Source organism: Kogia breviceps, chromosome 1 (genome assembly GCF_026419965.1).
Source record: "Kogia breviceps isolate mKogBre1 chromosome 1, mKogBre1 haplotype 1, whole genome shotgun sequence".
In the NCBI taxonomy this organism is placed as follows: domain Eukaryota; kingdom Metazoa; phylum Chordata; class Mammalia; order Artiodactyla; family Physeteridae; genus Kogia; species Kogia breviceps.
In genome coordinates, this window is record NC_081310.1 from 134,132,565 (window position 1) to 134,155,381 (window position 22,817).

Genomic DNA, 22,817 nt, shown 5'->3' on the forward strand with positions numbered 1-22,817 from the left:
CAGTGTAGATCTAGAGGTTCCTTCCAATTCCCAGTGCTATGATCCAACTTTTCAGAAACCTTAACCTATAAACTTAAGTATATCATACATACACATCTCTGACATGCACATTTAGGGAAAACAAAATCTTAACAGATGAATATTAAAGAAAAGTTCATTTCTCGGAATTCCCTGGTGGTCCAGTAGTTCGGACTCCATGCTTAGGTAACTAAGATCCCACAAGCCATGCTGCATGGCCAAAAATAAAATAAAATTTTTTAAAAGTTCATTTTTACTTATAAAATAGTATTCCAGTGCTCACTTCAGCTGTACATATAATTGGCATAATACAGAGAAGATTAGTATTAGTATGGCCCCTGCCCAAGGATAACATGCAAATTCATGAAGCATCTTATATTTTTAAAAAAGATAGAGGGAATTCCCTGGCAGTCCAGTGGTTTAGGACTCCAAGCTCTCACTACTAAGGACCCAGGTTCAATCCCTGGTTGGGGAAGTAGGATCCCACAGATTGCAGGGCACTGCTAAAAAAAAAAAAAAGATAAATATGTGAGGTGATGGATGGGTCAATTAGAGCAGAGAAGTCCTTTCGTAATGTATACATGTATCAAATTTTCACAATGTACACTTTAAATATCTTACAATATTGTCAATTATATCTCAGTAAAGTTGAAAAACAAAACATCCCATTTCTCATCTGCAAAAAAAGGACTTTTAGTGAGGACTTTTTCAAATTAATACTTTACTTTTAGGGTAAAGTAGTGGGGATGGTTCTATTTACACATGCTCATTCAGTATATGCTTTCACAGTGTTGAAAGTAAAAGCAACACTGGGAAATGAGGAATTTACGCGATTTTCACTTTATTCTTTTCTAAAGTTTCTCCTCTCACAAGTAGCTAGGGAAGGCATCAGAATCCCCTGGAAAACTTAACTGGCTGGCCAGAGAGGAGAGCACTCTGTGGCCAAAGTGAAACCAACAGCTCCTCAGAGTAAGACAAATAGTAGAGGGAAAAAAAATGATTGTAGCCCAGAGGTAAAGCAGGAAAGGAGAGGATAAGCTGCTGTTTCGCCAAACTGTTAGGCTCTTAGGCAAGACTGCAATAAACTGATTATCTCGCAAGTTTGTTTAGCTCTCCAACTGTTTACAACTCAATAATATGATTTTTTTTTTTGGCCCTGCTGCACGGCATGCAGAACTTCCCCAACCAGGGATCAAACCATGACCCCTGGAAGTCTTAACCACTGGACGACCAGGGAAGTCCCTAAAATGATTTATTTTAAATTTAAATCAGTACCTAACCTTAAGTATGAAATATCTTTATATGTTGCACCTGTGAAGGCATAAATAATTAAACCTCTGCTACTGTGGAGACTAAAATATGATTCAAAGACTTTATTGCTACCTACCAAATATTAAGTATTAGGACATGTATAAAATAAGCCAACCTGTTGTATAGTATCCACCAACTGCTAAAAATTAGGCCATTGACTGACTAACTCCAAATACAATGAGCCCAAAGTACTGTAATTGCTTAAAGGAGGACATTTATAGGTAAAAGAAAAAGTAGGATTTCAAGCATAATTTAATTTTAAATGGATGGGTTTTAATGTTTGAGCTTTTAATATTTTAAAATATAGCCTTTTTATTATTAGGCTAAATCAGCAAGTAAAGGCAACAGTTACTGAGATCAAAACAGTCTAAGTCATGATCCCTTCCCATAAATATAAACATAAAATAGTACCTATTGTCTATTGCTGCTTTCCCCATACAGTGGCAGAGTTGAGTAGTTGTAGCAGAGCTTGTGTGGCCCACAAAGCCTAAAAATTTACTGTTTGGCCCTTAAGAGAAAATGTTTGCCAACCCCTGCTTTATACAAATTATCCTTTAACTGGAGGTAGAGGGCAGGCTAAAACAGCAGTGAACACAATAAAATTTTGTTATATCTAGCAAATTAAAGAAAAAAGTTTTCACTGTAAACACTTAAGCTTATAAAACATCAGCCTGGCTGAAGGTAAAATAAAACTTGTAAACTAAAATTCTCAACCTGGGCATGTTCGCTAAGGGGAATATATTAGAAAACTTAGGGTAGTGAAATGAGATATTTATCAAAAGAGGGGCACGCTGTCTCAGCATCTGCATTTTTTTTTTTTTTTTTTTCGGTACGCGGGCCTCTCACTGTTGGGGCCTCTCCCGTTGCGGAGCACAGGCTGCGGACGCGCAGGCTCAGCATCCATGGCTCACGGACCTAGCCGCTCCACGGCATGTGGGATCTTCCCAGACCGGGGCACGAACCTGTGTTCCCTGCATCGACAGGCTGACTCTCAACCACTGCGCCACCAGGGAAGCCCAGCATCTCCGTTTTTGATGAGACCTAACTCCCCCCCGCCCCCCCCCTCCCCCTTAGCGTGACACTAATGTACACTCAGTTTGGAAACTATTGATTTAGACACAACTCAGAGCTTTTATTGTCTTGAGAAAAAACAATTTGCTTTCCTCTTAAATCAAAAGGATAAATTTTGTAAATGGGGGGTAAAATGGTTTCAATTTTTATTTTAACTACAATTTTAGAAAACCACATGCTGCAAATGTAAAGAATATAAAGAACGGATCTTAGTACTTGTAGGAATCTAGATGGTCATTCCAATTAAAATTAGTCTTGCTTTTTTATTCCCATTGCAAAGACAGAAAAACACAGTGCTCAGAGTGTAGCTGGAACATTGGCACCGCATATATGTTTATAGAATAAAAGTCTCCATATCAATATAGTGATTAATATTAATGCCATTGAGCTGAGTCATGCAGTTTTTAAATTATATTTGCCTATCCCCAATTTCTCATTTGAATCTAATAGAACTAATCAAACTTCTAATCATACCTCTATATTGTTCAGCTTGACCATCTAACTCATCACTCCTGGCCATAAATGACTTTCTGGCTGGTTCCCAAAGTCAAATTTATCCTGTCTCATTATTTAACATATTTATATTCTATAAAGCTGCATGAATGCTGAATTAGCAAATACTGAATCATTGCCCTTGAGGGAAATGCTGGGTTAAGTCAACTCATGAACATATAACCTTGTTTCTCGTGTATTTCTGTAATGAAGACTATTTATTATAACGCTGAACTCATGGTCAAATAGCAGTGTAACTCCTACTTGAATGAAGTTTATCTAACACATGTGTTCCCTCCATAAGGCACATCACAGACTTCTTGTGCTTAGGAACGCCAGACAGCACTTCAGCACCACACTGAAACATCTCTTTAAACAGTAAAATCACCAAAAAAAAGGCACGAAAATGCAAAAAATGCAAAAATGCACTAAATAGACTACAAAGACTTGTTAATGAGAGCTGAAATAAGAAGGCTAATCACTGCCTTGTTGGATATCAGCTGGGAACATAAGACAAATTTTTTTTGCTGCTCTGCTCATGCACACGCAAATGGCCAATAAAGCACCCTGAGTACTAATTTCAGGGTTACAAATATATTTTATTGAGTGGGCAAATTTGAAAGTAAAGAACTGGTGAATATGAAGGATCAACTGTATGATGATGTACTACTACTGATAATCTAAATTAATTATGATCAGTTAAAAAATTATTCTTAAGCAACAGCAAAATGAAAACTACACAGTCACCCAAAATAATGTCTCTAAAGTAATATTTCTTTGGTATGTATAAATTGAGTGGGGTGTGTATGTATGTGTGTATCTCCCTCTTCCCCACTCCATACTCAGCTTAGTACTACTTCGAGACTCAGTCTCTAACTAGGCAAATCTGATCCCAACTTGGGTTAGGTTCCACTGACCACAAGTTCCCACATTTTTCTCAGTATCTCTACTACTCATCACAACAACCATCTGTTTGCTTATGCCTTACTCACTGGGTTGTAGCCTCCCTACAACCCAGTTTTTTGTTTTTTGGGGTTTTTTCTTTTTTTAGAGCATTTTCCTAGTATAAGGCCTTGTTATACATTGCTGTTCAATTAACTTTTACTGAGCGAATAATTCAATGAAATGAGAAATTACAAGGACCTGAAGTATGATGACTATTATATAAAAAGACAAATGGGCAAATTTAATAGAGGTAGAATACATACAATTTGCCAACCAACTTTATGTGGGGGATTTGGAAGGATTTTAGATTGCCCTGGTTTCTTCTTCTTTTTTTTTTTTTTTTTTTTGGCCACGCGGCTTGTGAGATTTTCCCCGACAAGGGACTGAACCCAGGCCACATCAGTGAAAGCCCAGAATCCTCACCATTAGGCCAAAGGTATGCAGAGTTGTGCTACTAATTAAAGTATAGAATAGGAAGAGTACATTTGAAGAAAAGATGAGTTCCATTTAGTTTCCTATAACCTCTTCATCTACGCTACTTCTTTATTTTTTAAAAAAAATATTTATTTGGTTGTGCAGGGCCTTAGTTGTGGCAGGTGAACTCTTAACTGTGGTATGCACGAGGGATCTAGTTCCTTGACCAGGGATCAAACCTGGGCCCCTTGCACTGGGAGTGTGGAGTCTTAAGCACTGTGCCACCAGGGAAGTCCCTATGCTACTTCTGTACTTGGAAAATTTTATTGCTTGATAAAACTGCATTCCTAATTACCACCTGTGTTGGATTAACTTGTTCCAACTATAATGTAAGATCATACAGGGCAAGGTTCATTTACTTATTGACTCCTAAAAACCTAGCACAACAATATTCAATTGAATTGAATGTGGATGAAGATATCCAGGAGACAGTTGGATATTCTAAACTGGTGCTTAGGAAAGAAGTCTTAGCTGGAGATAAAGATTTAGAAAAGATCATAACACAGGTGTTATTTTAAAGGGTAGAAGAATAATTTTTGAAAGAATCAAAGACAGAACTTTGGGATACCAGCATTTAGGGGACACATCAATCAAGAGGAAAAAATGAAAAACACTAAGAAGGAACAATCAGAGATCAACCAGGTGAGAATGGTATGGCAGACACTATTATGAACCACACAGCCATTCTTATCTTGTTTCTGGATAACAGATATCTAGTTTCTTCCAGAATAGAGTAATGAACTCAAGGAAGGTCAGTGCCTCCGCCAGCCCCTGGGGAATGACTCATGGTTAGTTTAAGTCAATCATACTAATCACATTTCCTTTTGCCAGTGAATGGTGTAGGGGTGGCCAATGAGATGGGAAATGCTCTGGGGAATGCTGGGGGGAGACTGTCTTCCCCATAAAAAGATACCTACCCCAGAGAAACCCCAGCAATGCCTTTCTGCTTTGGGATGATTAAAATACGGAGCTTGCTATCTTACAATCCTGAAGGTAAACACCTGTGACACAGTGAGAATGCTAGAGTACAAAGAAAGCAAGAGCCTGGGTCCTTGATAGTGTTGTTGCATCCCTTAATCAATATTAGAACCATCTATCATTGGTCTTATTTTAAAGAAATTCTGTTACTTGGAGCTGAAAACATCTTGATATCACTGGTGTCCCAAAACCAAAAGGAGGACAGTGTTTCATGAAGGATATAGGAAAGTCAAGAAGGGTGATAGAAAAGTACCCACTAGAGTGAGAATGATTTTTGTTTCAGTAGTTATAGCTAATCATAATAAGCACTCAAACATTAACTATGTAGCTAATCATAGTAAGCACTCAAACATTAACTATGTACAAGCATTGTTCTAAAACTTAATATATATAACCTCATTTAATCTTTCACAACAATCCTATGATGTAGATGGAATTGTGGGCAATGAAAGCAAAAGCCAGAATCCAGTGAATTGAACAATAAGAGAGATATGAAAATGGAATAGTAAATTTAAGCTTTTAAAGAAAGTCATCCGAAGGAAGAAGAGAGAGTTGTAATAAAGTAAGGATAAAGAAGGTTTTAAGATGGTCAAGTGAGGGACATCCCTGGTGGTGCAGTGGTTAAAAATCCGCTTGCCGATGCAGGGGACATGGGTTCAATCCCTGGTCTGGTAAGATTCCACATGCCGCAGATCAACTAAGCCTGTGTGCCACAACTACTGAGCCTGTGCTCTAGAGCCTGCGAGACCCAACTGCTAAGCCCATGCGCCACGACTACTGAAGCCCACAGGCCCTGGAGCCTGCATGCCACAACTACTGAGCCCATGCACCACAACAACTGAAGCCTGTGTGAGAAGCCCGCACACCACAATGAAGAGTACCCCCCAGCTCGCTGCAGCTAGAGAAAGCCCACGTGCAGCAACAAAGACCCAATGCAGCCAAATATAAATAAATAAAAATTAAAAAAAAAAAAAGATGGTCGAGAGGAAAAAATATATAGAGGAAAATGAGATATATAAAAATACATACAAATACATAAGAAAGGAAATAATTGCTTAATTAAGGTCTCAGAGGAAATAGGAGGGTTTCGTGCCAAGATTGGAAATAGATGAAATTTGAACAAAATTAGAAGTAGGGCTCTGAGATTAAGAGAAAATAAATAAGGAAAAATTTATAAATTTGAAGGCAAGAGGACTAGGAAGACTAAAAAGTTTATAGATGCTGTCAATCCTGTTAAAAATTTTTTTTTAAAAAGGACATCTGCAACTAAGGATTTGAGAATAAAAGTAGGGCATTTGACACAGAACGGTAATGGTTTGACATAGCAGTTAAGTGAACTAGGAAGGAAACTAATCAGAAACAAGTAAAGGATTACTAAATCTCACTGAGGACCCAGCCAAAACCAGAAACCATGATAAGATGAATCAATATTCATTTTATTCATTTCTTCATAAACATTTTATTAAGGATTTTCCATATGCCAAGGCACCTTCCTAGGTATTGGGGATAAAAGATGAACAAAAATTCCTGCCTCATATACTTTACATTCTAATGAAGAAGATATAACTTAAAAGACTTTTTTTTTTTTTTCCAGTACACGGGCCTCTCACTGCTGCGGCCTCTCCCGTTGCGGAGCACAGGCTCCGGACGCGCAGGCTCAGCGGCCATGGCTCACGGGCCCAGCCACTCCGCGGCATGTGGGATCTTCCCGGACCGTGGCACGAACCCATGTCCCTTGCATCGGCAAGTGGACTCTCAACCACTGCGCCACCAGGGAAGCCCCAAAAGACTTTTTAAAAATTAAAAATATTTTTAAAAATACTATATGGAATGTTAGATGGTAGTAGGTACTAAGGAAAATAAAGTAGGAAAGGGAAATAAGAGAATTAAAATTTTAGATGTGGTGGCCAGAAATGGCTTCACAGAGAAAATAAACATTTGTACCACGACCTGAAAGAGGAAAAGGGTAAAGCTATATACGTATGTGGGGGTCATTCAAAAGCCTAGAGGTGAGAGGATGCCAGGCATCTTTGAGGTTTGGTTATTTAAGAATGATGGGGTAGGGGTTGGGAAGGGGTTGGGAAATGGTCAGAGAAATAATAGATGTCTAGACTGTGTAGAGCCTTGCAGGCCACTAAAGATTTTGATTTGAATTGAGGGAAGGTGAGAAGCCACTGGAGAGTTTTATGCAGAAAAATGATGGGATTACTTTGGCATCTGGAGTAGAGAAGCATGGTGGGCAAGGATGGAGGACTAATTAAGAACGTATTGCAATAATAGTTCAGGTGATTTGGACCATGATGTAGCAGTGAAGATCCTACTTTATCTTAAAGGTAGAGTCAATAGGATTTTCTGATGAATCAGATGTGGAATGTGAGAGAAATCACTAATGACTTCAAGGTTTTTCAGCTTCAGCAAGCTGAAAGAACAGAATGGCAATTTACTAAAATAGGAAGACCGAAGAGCTACAGGAGGAAATTGGAGAGTTCAATATTGGACATATTAAGTTTAAGATGCCAGTTAAGCTTATAAATGGTAACGTCTAATAGGAATTTGGGTGAGTTTGGTATTCATAGATACAGTACAGAGGGAAGACAAAATATCAGTAGAGGTGAACTTTAAAACCACAAGACTAAAGGAGAGTATACTAGAGTGAATGTAGATAGAAAAAAAAAGGGTCCAAGGAGAGAGTCCTAAGATTTACAAATATAGTAGTAACGATAACTATTACTAATAAGGTAAGGCCTCTCAGCCTCAGGAGATGAATCTTAATTATTCAAAACCAAGTATGATACTTACTAGAGTAAGCCAGTGATTCAGCTAGGAGCAGCACAAGGTTAATCCAGTGAGCAACCAGAGGAAGGAGGTAGTAGTGTTTCCTTGTTTTTAAAGGGAAAAAACTTTATTTTTCCACTTTACAATAATGCCTGCATAACACGGGGAACTGTGGCAACCATTATGCAATCATTAGGGGCACTAAGCCACATGCTGAGGATGGCAGAGGGCAAAGATGAAAAAAATATGGATACCTCATGTATTGTTGAGCTGCTAAATCAACCAGCCCTAGAGTGACTCTGCACCTGGACTTTTTAGTTATTATTTAATAAGGGTTTTCATTACTTATAGGCAATTGTATCTGGTTACCATAATCTCATTTAATTTTCATAACAATGCTTAGAGCACAAAGAACAAAATGAGACTCAAAAAAGATTAAACATGGCCAGGTTAAATAACTTGGCACATAGGCAGCAAATGGTGAATTGAAGCTTAACTGACTCCAAAGTCTATTTTAAGTGGTTTAGAGTAGATTTGAAGAGTGGACATAACTGAAAGACAAAGGGGAATGGGAGTTGAGAATTCTTGAAGTGACTGGCAAATAAGGCCAGGAAGTAGCAAAGATTGAAAAAAAAGAGAAGTGTCAAGACTAGAAGAACAGAAGGAATACATTAGTAAATAGGCTATTAAAATAATAAGAGGTCTTCTTGAGAGAATATTGGAATTGAAGATTTTTATTGTTTGAGTAGTCTGGATGAAGATTAGATGTAGGCTGTAGCTATGAGTAGGGAGGAAATTGCATTTTCAGTGGTCAAGGATTGATTTATTAATATTTACTAGCATCTACTATGTGACACATTATTATATGCACTTAGGATACAGTGGTGACTAAAATAGACCCTGTGGAGCTCACACTACGGTGTGAAAAACTGACAAACAAGTAAACAACTAGAACTTTGGTGTGTACGGAGTTTTGGGCCAGCATAATCAGAGGCACTCAGTGGTATCTGATTTTTGATGAAGTTCCCTGGTTGTAGCTGGGCTAGCAACTGAGGCCTTTACTCATAGAGTTACAAATAGAACATTTTACTCAGGGTTACAAACAGAACACAAGAACTGAATGACAATTAGGATGACAATGACTGGCAGTTATGTAGTTATTTCAAATAATTTTACATACTCACACTAGGAAATAAATGTTTAAATGAATGAGTGGTCTGATTAAGCTTCTGCCATTCCAACTCTTCAACCCATTGCTTAATAAATTACAGACTATCCTTTTTTATTTCTTCAAAGAATTTTTTTTTTGGCCACACCAGGCAGCTTGTGGGATCCCAGTTCCCTGATCAGGGATCGAACCCACGCCCTTGGCAGTGAAAGTGCTGAGTCATAACCACTGGACCGCCAAGGAATTCGCTAACCTTTTTTAGAGTGATGCAAATTACGATCTGAAAACAAGTATAGTCTTTCCAAAGTGATTCATGGTTTCATTCAACATTCACTCACTAGAATAAGGTCCATGAGGATAAGGATATTTGTCTATTTTGTTCACTACTGTCTATCTAACACCTAGAACAATGCCCAGTATTTTCACTGAACTGAATAAATGAATAGATTAATAAGCATCCACTAGATGCCAGGTAGTATATTCATCTCAAAAGTAAATAAGGCAGTTCCTAACTGGTCTGCAGGGCAGAAATAGAGACACAGATATAGAGAACAAATGTATGGACACCAAGTGGGGAGAGTGGCCTGGGGGAGGTGGTGGTGGTGGGATGAATTGGGAGATTGGGATTGACATATATACACTAACATGTATATAATGGATAACTAATAAGAGCCTGCTGTATAAGCAAATAAAATTCAAAAGTTAAAAAAAAAAGTAAATAAGGCAGTTCCTGCATTTAAAGAGTGTACCATTTAAAGACTCTAACTAAAATAAAGTCTCTTGATCTTCACTTATATCAAAGTACAGTTAAAAAAGCAAGGTTGTTGGGCTTCCCTGGTGGTGCAGTGGTTGAGAGTCCGCCTGCCGATGCAGGGGACGCGGGTTCGTACCCCGGTCCGGGAAGATCCCACATACTGCGGAGCAGCTGGGCCCGTGAGCCGTGGCCGCTGAGCCTGTGCATCCGGAGCCTGTGCTCCGCAACGGGAGAGGCCACAGCAGTGAGAGGCCCGCGTACCGCAAAAAAAAAAAAAAAAAAAAAAAAGCAAGGTTGTTAAGAATCTAAAAGTAATACCTCTCCTGGATAAAAGGAATTTATTGTAGACTTCATATGCTTTTATACAGTTTAAAAAAAAATTTTTTTTTGGCAGCATTGGGTCTTAGTTGCCGCGTATGGGCTTTCTCTAGTTGAGACAAGTTGGGGGGGCTACTCTTCATCGTGGTGTGCGGGCTTCTCATTGCGGTGGCTTCTCTTGTTGCGGAGCATGGGCTCTAGGTGCGTGGGCTCAGTGGTTGTGGCTCTCGGGCTCTATAACGCAGTCTCAGTAGTTGTGGCTCACGGGCTTAGCTGCTCTGCAGCATGTGGGATCTTCTGGACCTGGGATCGAACTCGTGTCCCCTGCATTGGCAGGCAGATTCTTAACCACTGTGCCACCAGGGAAGTCCCGATATGCTTTTAAATTTAGAAAATAAACTACCATGCTATCTTGAAAATTTAGTATTTGTATTATTAGGTACTATAATTAGATAATCTGTTATAAAGAATATTACGGTTAAGTCACGGGAAAATAGTAATTTCAGATACTTAAAAATTTTTTATTCCTTCTTTTCCTTCTCAAGTCCTTTCAAATACACTCTTTTAAAAATGAAGTGAGAATATCAGTTAATATGAAGCAACATAAAAGAACAAACAATCAGAAGGCAAATTCCAAAGAGATCACTGCTATAAATAGAGACATGGAAATGTCAGGACAGAGAAGCAAAGTTCCACTAAAAACAACAACAAAACTGTATGCCAAGTGAGTTTAATACCTCACACCCACCCATCTTCAGTTAAGGATTTCATTGGCAAAGATCCTCCATCTTCTAGTAATCTATCTCAAAAAATAAATGTGAGTAAAGGCAGATGTCCTGATTTTAAAAATCAAGCTGTTTTTGGTTGTACACAGAGTTTTCTTCCCCTTATACTTAAGAAGCAGAAAACCTCCATCTGAAACTTAACCCAATCACTGCTGCTTCAAAGAGAACTTATTTCATGAAATAAAGAGCACTGGATTAGGAATCTAGTCTTGGCTCTAGTCTTGCAATTAATCTTGTCACTTTGTACATAGCACTCAAGCAATCTGGGTCACAATTTCCTCCATAAAATGAAAGAAATGGACTAGATGATCCTCAAAGTCTTTCCAAGTTCTTAGGAAAAGTTCGAGTGAAGCTACTCTTCTGTGCCACCTAGCCTCAAAGGCCCCCAACATTCGTAACCACATATTCAACAATTTGTTTTTAGCTCTAGCTTTGCAGCAAAATAAGTATGATTACATATAAAACTCAATTCAATATTTATCAGGCTTCTACCAAAAGAAAAGCACTAAGCCATACTGGGCAAGTCAAAGAGTAAAAGCCAGTCCTTGACCACAGCCCTCTCTTGCACAGAGAGGAAACCGGAAAGGACAAGATCTTTGTATTCAGAACATTTGCTACAGTCTAGCTGGGGAAACAAATTTTAATTCAGCTTAATTATGCAAATACTTATTAAATACTTTTTGCATAAAGAGTCAGTTTTCAAACTTTGATGAGCATAAGAATCTAAGATTTTTTTTTTTTTGGCCATGCCCCACGGCTTGTGCGATCTTAGTTCCCCAACCAGGGATGGAACCCAGGCCCCTGGCAGTGAGAGCACCTAGTCCTAACTACTGGACCACCAAGGAATTCCCCTAAGACACATTTAAAAATGTAATTTCCCATAAAAATGATTCACTACATCCAGGTGGGGCCCAGGTATCCACATTTTTAAAAGCACCCCCAGGGCTTCCCTGGTGGCGCACTGGTTGTGAGTCTGCCTGCCGATGCAGGGGACGTGGGTTCGTGCCCCGGTCTGGGAGGATCCCACATGCCACGGAGCGGATAAGCCCATAAGCCATGGCCGCTGGGCCTGTGCGTCCGGAGCCTGTGCCCCGCAACGGGAGAGGCCACAATGGTGAGAGGCCCACGTATCACAAAAACAAACAAACAAACAAAAAAAACCCCACACCCCCAGATGATGCTGGTGGCCCTGTTCAATTAACATTGCCATTAGCCTAGATCAACAAAAAGTTGATAGGTTCAAAAACAGAAAATGTTTCTAGAGCTTGAGTTCTCAAGACTAGATGCCCATAACAACTAGAGAACAAACTGCAAGGCATTAAAAATAAGCAAAAATCTGATGGAGCATATAGACTTTATATTTCAGTGGTTCTCAAGTGTGGGCTGCACTTTAAAAAATCAACATAGGGGGACTTCCCTGGTGGTCCAGTGGTTAAGACTCTGTGCTCCCAATGCAGGGGGCCCAGGTTCAATCCCTGGTCAGAGAACTAGATCCCGCATGCATGCCGCAATGAAGATCCCACGTGCCACAACTGAGATCTGGCACAGCTAAATTAAATAAAATGAACATAGGAAGTTTTTACAGATACACATATAGACCAGTTAAATCAGAGTTTCTGGGAGTGGTAGTTGTGGCTCAGCTTTCACATTAAAAAAAAATCTCCTTGTAACAAATGCAGACAACCATCAAATTAAGGGCAAGATCACTGGAATTGTTAGTCAGGTTAAGTTTCATGGAAAAAAAGATGATTTTTTATCTGACTCTTTACTTGGTTAAAAATTTAATGAAAAAGATAAATGTAACAGAAGAAGTGAAAGGAACTGATATATAAATAAATGATCTAAGTAGGGGAGGAACAAATAAAGATGTTTTTGACCACAAAATAAAGGGAGACTAAGAACAGTAAATATATGAATTTTTTTTAGACATTTTGGTTTTGAGTCAACATACAAATAAGTCTTAGAGGTAACTGCAGACATGAGTTTGGAAACACATTTAGGGAGTAAGTATAGGATCAATTTAATGTAAATTATGAAACCATACATATCATATACCTTCTGCAGTTTCATTAAATATGATATTCTACAGCATTATATACCAGCTTTATTACAAATTATTGAAATGCATGCTATAGAACTAGCTAAAAATCACTCAAGAACTGAGTGGTAAAGGCCACTTTGAGACAGATGCTTTGAGTCCCAGATATTTGACCTAGCAACATCCCTAAAGTAATGGGAAGCTGGGAGTGTTATGGTTTACCAGCAAGGAGCTCTAAACTTTTCTCACTGAATACTGATATTCAATTTTCTGTATATTCTATGATGCTACATTCTGTCTCCTATGATTCCAAAGGACAGATCCTGCTTATAGACAGGATGCCAACAGATATGTACAACTAGCCAAACACTCTATATATATTCAAAGAGGTCATTTGTATGATACAGAAAGGATATTCATTCTCTCACTAGATTTGAAGAACCCTGTAAAGTTGGAAATGGCACTTCAGCAAACCCCACCCTTCTCCCTCATATGCCTTCCACCTTCAATGAAGAGGTCCTCAAGGGCAGAGAAAATTTATTATATTTTCACAAAGAACCTTTGTCTCAAGCATTAATTTTTCTAAAAGATCAAACTATAAAGATTTTCCTCAGAATTCTCAGAAGAGTCTAATCTAAAAACTCCTGATATGCTTCTTTTAGCAGATGGGTTATTTTGTAGAGGAATACAATATGCAGACAAACAGTACAAACATTATCACAGGTGCTGTGTGGTAATATAGGGGAAAAATGAAAATTAATCAATCCTATCCTTGTCTTGAGAAGTCTTACAATCTAGCTAGTGATGTGTACTACAAACACATAAACCCCCTGAACAATGTATTTGAAAAATAATACTAATCATCATCAAATATACAGGTATATATGTATATATACACACACACCATAAAGCACTATATACTTTAGTAAGGCATATTACTAATTCACCCAGTGCAATTAGCAATACAGAAAAACAAGCTTCTACAATGTTATACAACACACAGGTTTTTTAAATTTTGTAAATAATCTACTTTCATTACCTTACATGAAGAGCTGCCTTCCCATGAAGAATTTTAGCCTAAGTCTTGATAAAAACTAAGGCAAATATTTTAAACATCCAAGTAAGAAATACCAAATTGTGACTCATACCCTAGAAATTACAAAGACATACATTTCATAGATTTTTAATAGATTCTTCCATTCTTTCAAGTCAGGCTGCCTAGGTTCAAATCTCAGCTCTAACATTTATACTAACATGTGACCTTGGGCAAATTCGTTAACTCATCTGTACCCCAGCAAAATGGAGATTTTAATAACACCTATCTCATAAAGCCAATGTGAGGATAAATGAATTAAATACATGTAAAGCACCTACAGTGCCCAGTATATAGCACTTTAGAGTGTGCTATGCAGTAAAGACACAGAAAAAGACATAGCCCTTACTGTCATGAACCTTATAATCTAGTGGGAATTCTAAACAATAAATGATATCATGGTATTATTACCATGATATGGTACATGAATACAAATAGGAAATCCCTAAATTTGATAGTTCTGGACAGGTTTTTCTGGAAAAATGGAAAATTTTCAACAGGCAACAGTGAAATGGAAGAGGTGAGGAGTGTTCCTGACAAAGAGAAAGATATGTGCAAAGGTCCAAGGGCTCTACAGTTATAAATAGGTGGGAATGACAAGGATGGCAAACGGCTGGATATATGGCAAATCAATGGTCATGAGCAATATCCTAGAGGATCTGTCAATGCTCTAACAGCCTTTCAACCAGGACATACTATTAAATCTGACATCCAAATCAGAGAAGAAATTTCTAATAACTGAGGGTGAGATGATACTATGGTGACTTCTGAAAGAGGAAAGACAGAAATCATGGTGTAAAAACATAAGACTTTTTTATTATCCTTTACTTTTCAAAAACAGATTAAACTGCCGTCTCTGGTATGCTGGTAAAATGAAGTTATGTGACTTACCAAAGGCCACATGGGTCAGACTTGAATCTAGATCCTCTGGGACCAAGTCCAGAGTTCTTTTCACTACATGGGGCTGTCTCCAGTTTCAGACTCTAGTCAAACTGTTGTTCTCCACAAAGTTCCCAAGTTACTTTTGTGTTAACAACTTGGTCCTTTATAATGCAAGTACTGATAGTTCTTGCTTCCATTCACACAGTCTGAAACAGAATCCTACAACTTCGATCAGAAAGGATACAAAAGTCATTAAGACCAATGACCAACATTAATGATCAGATACCCTAAAACAACATCCTGGACCACTTACTTTACTTTGAACTAACTGTCCACTTTCCTCCTCACATTTAACCTGAATCTGTTGTGACTGTGCACTGAGAAAATACCGGCCTGATTCAAATGACACACAGAATACAGCATAAAGTTATCAGCTCCTTTTGGCTAAGAGTTGTTAGGAGGTAGGTGATAGATATAAAGATGAGGCAGAAAGTCTGTACCATTTTGCCACTCTAAAATGCCTATCCAAAAAGCTATAATGGACTGTTTTTCTCCAATAGCTATAAAATAAGAATCTGCTAATATTTCACACAGATTTAACTAATCCAACAGTGGAAAGTTATGCTGAGAAAGAATCAGTCATTTGGTAACCAATAAATCAGAAGGTAAAATGAAGAACGTTGCCAGTACATTTAATAGCCCAACTTGTACTATCTTTACTAATCTTTTCATTCTGTTATTTGATAAATCTAAATGCCCCTCCTAGACTTTTATAAGCTTAAAAACATTGACTTTTGCTTCATCCTATGAATAAAATATGGAATACCAATTTCTATGATAAGACAGTGACTATAAAATAGAATTCAGCTGAAAATTTAGCCAATCTCTCAAAGCACAATAAACCAGTTTTAGATTAGCTATGACACATCCACTTTTAAGAGGATTTACATTGCAAAGGGAAATGCATTTAGTTAAGAAGTCTGATTTCATCAGTTATAATGAAATTATCTAGAGTAACCAGCAAACTACAAATGGCTTTGAGAAGACTGAGTGGACTCAGAACTAACTCACATATAACCAAATCAAAAGTCACTAGTTATAGTTTTCCTACAATTCAGTTGCTGTTACAGGATCCTGGGTTTTACCAGAACTAAGATTTGAACATAGATGTTTAATCCAAAAAATTTATAGAAGTGGAGTACCATGGATTATCCTTTCCTAATTATGAAACACCAGAAGCCAAATTCTATGTTTAATAAAGCCAATTTCCATTTGATAGCACTTACCAGTTTCTGAAGAGCTCACAGAGATAGATACCTCATTTGAGGATACCAATGCAGGTTATGATCATTATGTAGATGAGAAATCTGAGACACAGAGTCTAAGTTCACTTGACCAAGGTCACAAAATCAACTAAAATGTAGAGATGGATTTTTTTCGACATTCATTCATTCAACAAATATCTAGAATGCTAAGACTATGTGTTAGGGACTAGTCAGTGGTAGAGACAGACAAGGTCCTTGCTCTCCAGCAGTTTACAATCTAATGGAAGACGGACAATAAACAAGTAAACACATACGACATAATTTCCGATAAATTCTATAGAGAACATGGCAATTGGAGAGTGAGTGCAGAATGGCACGACAGAGGTCAGAGATGGTCTAGGGAGATGACATCTGAACTGAGACCCAAATGATGACAAATCATCCATGTGAAGGTCTATAAGAACATCTGAATCAGGCAGAGGAAAATGCAAGCATAAAGCCCTAGAGGCAGCAATGTTCTTGGACAGCAAGGTGGCTCAAATGGAATGAGGAGCAGGAGTGTTTACATGGCACCCTTAGGCCATTCCAGGAGATGGGATTTAAAGTGCAATAGGAGAGAAGACTAGGTGAGATGATCTGATTTATGTTTTAAAGAAAGCTTTTAAGCTGCTATATGAAGAAACAATTGTAATACATTCAAGTAGAGGCACCCTTGAGCTTCAAGAGTACTGGTAATGGTCTACTTTTTGGAGAACATTCCTGGAAAGCAGATACATGGGTGCTTGTTACATTTGAGACATTACATACATACATTATTTACTTCGCTGTACACAATTTCATAATTTTAAAAAGTAAATTGTAAAAATGTAAGGGTGGAAGCAGAAAAAACAACTAGAATGCTACTGTAACAGCCCAAGACTGAGGTGATGGTAACTCAGGAGTAGTGGAGACGAAAAGCAGTGGAAAGTGGAATATACCTCTGAAGTAAGGTAAATAGGCCTTCTTTTTTTTTTTTTTTTTTTTTTTTTTTGGTACGCAGGCCTCTCACTGCTGTGGCCCCTCCCATTGCGGAGCACAGGCTCCGGACGCGCAGGCTCAGTGGCCATGGCTCATGGGCCCAGCCGCTCCGCGGCATGTGGGATCTTCCCAGACCGGAGCACGAACCCGTGTCCCCTGCATCGGCAGGCGGACTCTCAACCACTGCGCCACCAGGGAAGCCCAATAGGCCTTCTTGATGGAAAAATCAGGGGCAGCAATCAAGGCTGACCAGTGGTCCTCACTGTGGAGTGATTTTGCCTCCCAGGGGACATCTGCAATCTCTGGAGACATTTTTGGTTGTCATAATTGGTATGGGGGTTCTCATATTGGTACAGGTGCTACTGGCATCTATGGGTAGAGGCCAAGGATGCTGCTAAACATACTACAATGCACAGTAGTGTTATAAAATAAAAAATTACCTGGCCATAAAGTGTCAATAGTGTTAAGTTTGAGAAATCCTGAACTTGACTGATTGCAAATGGTTCCCATACTAGAACACCCATACTTCCAGGAGACTCTACCAAAAAAACTAGAAATGGAGGTCTTTACTTATTTTCAATGTTTAGAGATAACTAAAATTGTGGTATACATGAAACAAAGTTTATTTCTTTAGAGGTAAATTATATCACTCTGTGACTAACACTATGTTGATCAGGACAAACTGGTATATGTCTAATTAATAAAACATGAAAAAATCAATTACTGATTAATAAATGCCATTTATTGGACAGACTTTCTCAGAGCACAGCTGAAGAAATCTTATTTAGCAATACCACCCAACACTGCTTATACAGTTTTTCTTTTTACCAGTTATGCTTAAATCTGTAGTCCAACACATTCACTGCTTTTCCAAATACAAATAAATTCCCCCCCCCAAATCGAAATAGATGGCTATGCACACTGAAGGACATAATCAGAGCTGTAAATGGATAAGATGGTAGGAAAAGCTAATTATAGGAAAATGATGGCCCACTTGTACCTGTGTGCATGTAACTGTTATCAGACTTACTTTGGGCCTTGAGCAAGTGGATACATTAATTTCAGGTATAAGGAAGACTGCAGCACACGTTTCTCTTAATTACTCTAAGACTAGCAATGGGAAAAGTACTCTCTGAGACCTAACTCACTAAACACAAAATACCAAAGTTGGTACAGTTCATTTTACCTCATTCTTTGTTATCTAAAAGGAAAGAATTTTGGGGTAAAATAAAATCACTGTGATCAACTCCTAAAGCATTCTAATGGGTCTGAAACTACTACCACGAATGCAGTAAACTACGTGCCACGATATGCTCCAGAAAGAAATTACCTGGTAACTGAAGTAGATAACAAAAAACAAAATAATCAACATCATCATCATCTAGTCCGGGGATGACAATACAAAACATCCGAGTTCTCACAGGTTGCGGCTGAGGGAAACTATTTCGAAGAAGCCACAAAGCCAATTTTGGTCAAGAAATGGACGCTGTTTCTTATCTATAAGGACCTCAATAAAACTGGCCATGCGATACTAGGTTACTGAGTCTGGCTAAAACTGAATTTTAGGAACAATTACATTTCAAAAAGGTAAAGAAAAGGGCAGTCATATCGTCACAGTCTCATCCAAAGAATTTACACAAAAACTTCTAAATCAGCTTGAGAACTAAGGCCTCCGGCCTAAATTCATCCCCACTTGTGACAAAACTCAAAACTGACAATCCAGAAGTAACATGCAGGCACACCTTACTACCCTTAAAATCATGCCGCGTTCCCGCTATGCCAGGCGGACGTTTTCGGGAACATCACCGCGCGGCGGCCAAAGCGCGCTTCTCCCAGATGCCCTCCCGGCGGCACACTCTAGACACTGTTGCGCCGCCGTTACGCCTATCCACGTCCCCCACTTCCCCATTGGTACACAGAATGACCCTCGGCGGAAAATCCACCCATTCTACCTCCCTGAGGCGGCGACCGGTAAGAAACTACTCCTTTCCTCCAGCCTTTCAAAAATTCAAGCAGACGGCGGCCAGCTCACCAGTCTTATCCACTACCCCAGAAGGATAAGGGAACCACCTCAACCCAAGAACGCACATAGAGGAGGTGCCAATAGAAACACCATCCTCGCGAAATCTAAAGACAGTTCTCGCGATATGTCGCTGCCTGTCTTTTTCCAGCCCCACCCCCACACTAGCGCGTTGCTTCAAAACATCGCGAGATTTTCTTCTTTCAGTCTCCGCCTCTCTACGGCACGATGGTCGCACAAGAATGTGATACAGCCTCGACGGCCGCCATTTTCTTTCTTTCTTAGCAGTTGGCTGAGAGGTCCCTGCGAAGAAGCGGTAGCGGCCACTGTAGAGTAGGCATGGCAGATTATTCAACAGTGCCTCCACCCTCCTCTGGCTCAGCTGGTGGTGGAGGCGGCGGCGGCGGTGGTGGAGGAGTTAACGATGCTTTCAAAGATGCGCTGCAGAGAGCCCGACAGGTAAGTCTGGACCGCGCGGCGAGACCCCGACAGCTCACGGTAATTGGCCGCTGGCTGAGTAGGCCGCTACTTCTTCGCTCATGAGGAAGAGGAAAGAAGTGCCCTTCCGCCCTCTGAAATGTGACGAGACTCACGTTTCCCCACGTTGGTAATACCGAATAGAGGCTGGAACTCGGTTTTGTGTTCTTGGTGTCTAAGCCACTTTGAACCCCAACGCGTGCTACGCGAAGATGGCTTTAGATTTTTCTCCGGTACTCGCGCTTTTTTCTCCAAGGTGTTAGCATTTCCTTTTCCTCTGAGTGAACATCCTCTTCCATGGGGTAAAGCGCGCGTTTTACACAATAGTATGGAAGCTTCTAGTAATGAGTTTGGGAAAGGACTAGGGTCTGTCCGCAGGAGCCATGGTAAGGGAAGGGATCTGTCATTAAAGCAGTCTTTACAGCTTCCAACCCTTTCGACCTCTCCCGCAATTAATCTTTCGGTACCACCATACACTTTCACACCTTCAAGGAAGAGAATTAGAGGAGAGCACTCGTATTCCGGGTTGGAATCCCTCTTCAGGGCGGGATTTACGCGTGTTCTACGGTTCCTTCCCTCTTACTTCTCAAAATGGCTTCAGGGCCATTATACCCTAAGTTTCAATTTGAATCTGCCTCTCAGTTCAGAGTCGTAAACTGACCAGACCTCTTTGTATTACGTAGGTGCGTACATTTGCCCTGAAGGCACCACTTTCCCAAACAAAAGCTGTAAAAAAAAAAAGTTGTATTCCAGGATTTTATTTGAACTCTATTAGATAGTCCCTTAATGTAATTTTAAAACGTGTGATGTTGGTATGGACTTGTGTCTAAACAAAAGTAAGAATCTTATATTCTCGTTATGACACGATGCGTGTTAGATGCTAGACATTTTTAGAGTACAGTGTTAAGCTCATGGTAATCAGAATCCAATTTTGTGGTATGTTTTGATTACATTAGGAGTTCACTTCGTTAACTTATTCTTCACCCCCTGGTTGGATTAAAGGATAATTTGAGTCAAAATCCATAAAATCTGTAGTGATGTAGCAAAGCACTCTTATTTTTATAATGTGAACACATAAATAAAAATGTACCTGTACTTGTTTTTAATCAGAAATTTTCCAAGGAGTCAACAGAAGGTCATCATTAACCCTAATTCTGCGATTTATTCACCTAATTCTTATTTACTACTTCTGAACATGTTTAGTGACTGAAACATTTACATAATGACAAGAACTCTGTTAGAAGGGTTTTATTAGATTGGATTGGAAGACTCACATGAATTATTATATTCAACTAGCATATTGAATTAATTTGTGGCACTGTACATAAATACTGGAGACTTTTAAAATGTGTTAATTGGGTTTCTGCCTTCTAGGAAGCTATGATGGTCAAGGAACCAAAGACAAAAGAATAGTTAAGTATCTGATTAACGCTTTCAAGCAGTAGACAAAATATGGGCACTGTTAATTCATCCATTTGTTCTGTAAACATTTTAGAGTTCTATGAATCAGGTACTGTACTCAATACCAGGGAGTGGGGTACCTAACTGCCAAAGTAAAGGACTGATATTTTTAAGCAAGGCATTAAAGAATGAGTGAGAGTTTGACCAGTGGAGAAAGAAACAGCATGTGCAAAGGTATGGGGGTTTTGGGGATGATAGGAACCTAAGAGTGAAGTCACTGGAGGATAGGGTTGGGTGGGGGAAGGAGGGTGGAAAATGAGGTGAGAAAAGGTACAGGTGGATACAACTTCCGAAGACAATTTTCTTATTTAGACTGCTTTTTAAAATATAGAAGTTGTCCTCAAACTGTTAATTTCTTGTCCTCTGTTTATATGCCAATAGCTGCCTCAGTGCCCTTTCTGTAATATAATTTACAAGTGTCTTTCCTGTAATTTGATTGTTTCTACAGAATTGATCTTAAATCTGAGATTCTCAAATTTAGCATTTGAGTTGAATTGCCCCTTCTGGTTACATTTGAGAATGCCTCCGTATATTGGCTGTAGAGCTGCTTGTGTGATTATGTAAGTGGAGTATAGGGAAAAGTGCTTGGGCTGAAGGGACAAATTAGGTTAATCCCTGAAAGAATTTTTTCCTTATCTATATTAATGGATACTAAATTATATTTCCAAAATCTCCATCTAACCTTAAGTTTCTTTTCTTTGTCTAGAGTATTGTGCTGTGTTCTTTGGAAGGAAGAGGTATAAGAACAGCTTCTTGCCTTCAAAGAGCTGCATACTGCTTGGGAAGCTATTGGCATTTCAGCTGGATAGTTCTTTGTTATGCAGGAAAGCAGAATAAATGTTTAGGATCCCTGGTCCCTATCTAGTAAATGCTAGTAGCATTTACTCTAGCTGATTGTTGCCATCAGGCAATTGAGGCCGAGTTGCTCAGTCTTTTTCCAGAGAATTCTAATAGCTTATTTTTTTAGTGTGAAATTTCCAGATTTTTATAATATTCTGTGGGCTAAATCTAGCGCAGGGGCACCAGACTGCTTCTCTAGTTTAGGGTTTCCAACCTGTGTACTTTAGAAATTTATATTTGGGTACTTCAAACTAACTGCAGAGGGTGATGTTGAAATTCTTTGATTAGATCTTTAGTGATCACACTGATAACAAGTTCTGTCTTTGAAACACTGGAAAATTGAGATATATCTACCTTTTTCCTCTTAAGGTTATATGAAGGTAGAAGTGAATCAGAGACTGAGACTAAGTAGAGTGGTAGATCACAGGTTATGCAAGAATATCAATCCTCATCACTTCCCCTCTAAACAACTATTCAATTAGTCATTAAGTGCTCAATTCTTGAAATCTCTTTCTTGATAATTGTGAAAGTAATTCAGACTGTATTATGTTTGAATGCAGTGAAAAATTTATAAAATAGAACTGTTGACTTTTTACTTACCATTAATCTCTTCAGTGAAAACTAGCATTTGAGTG

At 38.9% G+C, this 22,817-nt stretch overlaps 1 protein-coding gene and 1 non-coding gene across 36 annotated transcripts in view; both read left to right on the plus strand.

Moving 5' to 3' along the window:
* The first annotated feature begins 295 nt into the window (after positions 1-295).
* Positions 296-401, plus strand: LOC131746813 (U6 spliceosomal RNA). The gene has a single exon (XR_009332668.1). It is a non-coding gene; the product is annotated as a U6 spliceosomal RNA (small nuclear RNA).
* A 19,178-nt stretch (positions 402-19,579) lies between these two features.
* The window catches only part of FUBP1 (far upstream element binding protein 1), a 34,527-nt gene continuing 31,289 nt past the window's right edge, over positions 19,580-22,817 (plus strand). For 7 of the 35 annotated variants that reach the window (XR_010842566.1, XR_010842575.1, XR_010842569.1 and 4 more), the window contains exon 1: positions 19,612-19,863. Coding sequence is in view for 20 of the 35 variants with exons in the window: in XM_059075273.2 (XP_058931256.1) it covers positions 19,744-19,863 (120 nt within the window). In the remaining 15 variants the exon portion in view is untranslated. Of the gene's footprint in view, positions 19,864-22,817 lie in introns of all 35 variants that reach the window. The other 28 variants (XR_010842564.1, XR_010842573.1, XR_010842576.1 and 25 more) reach the window with 7 other exon arrangements.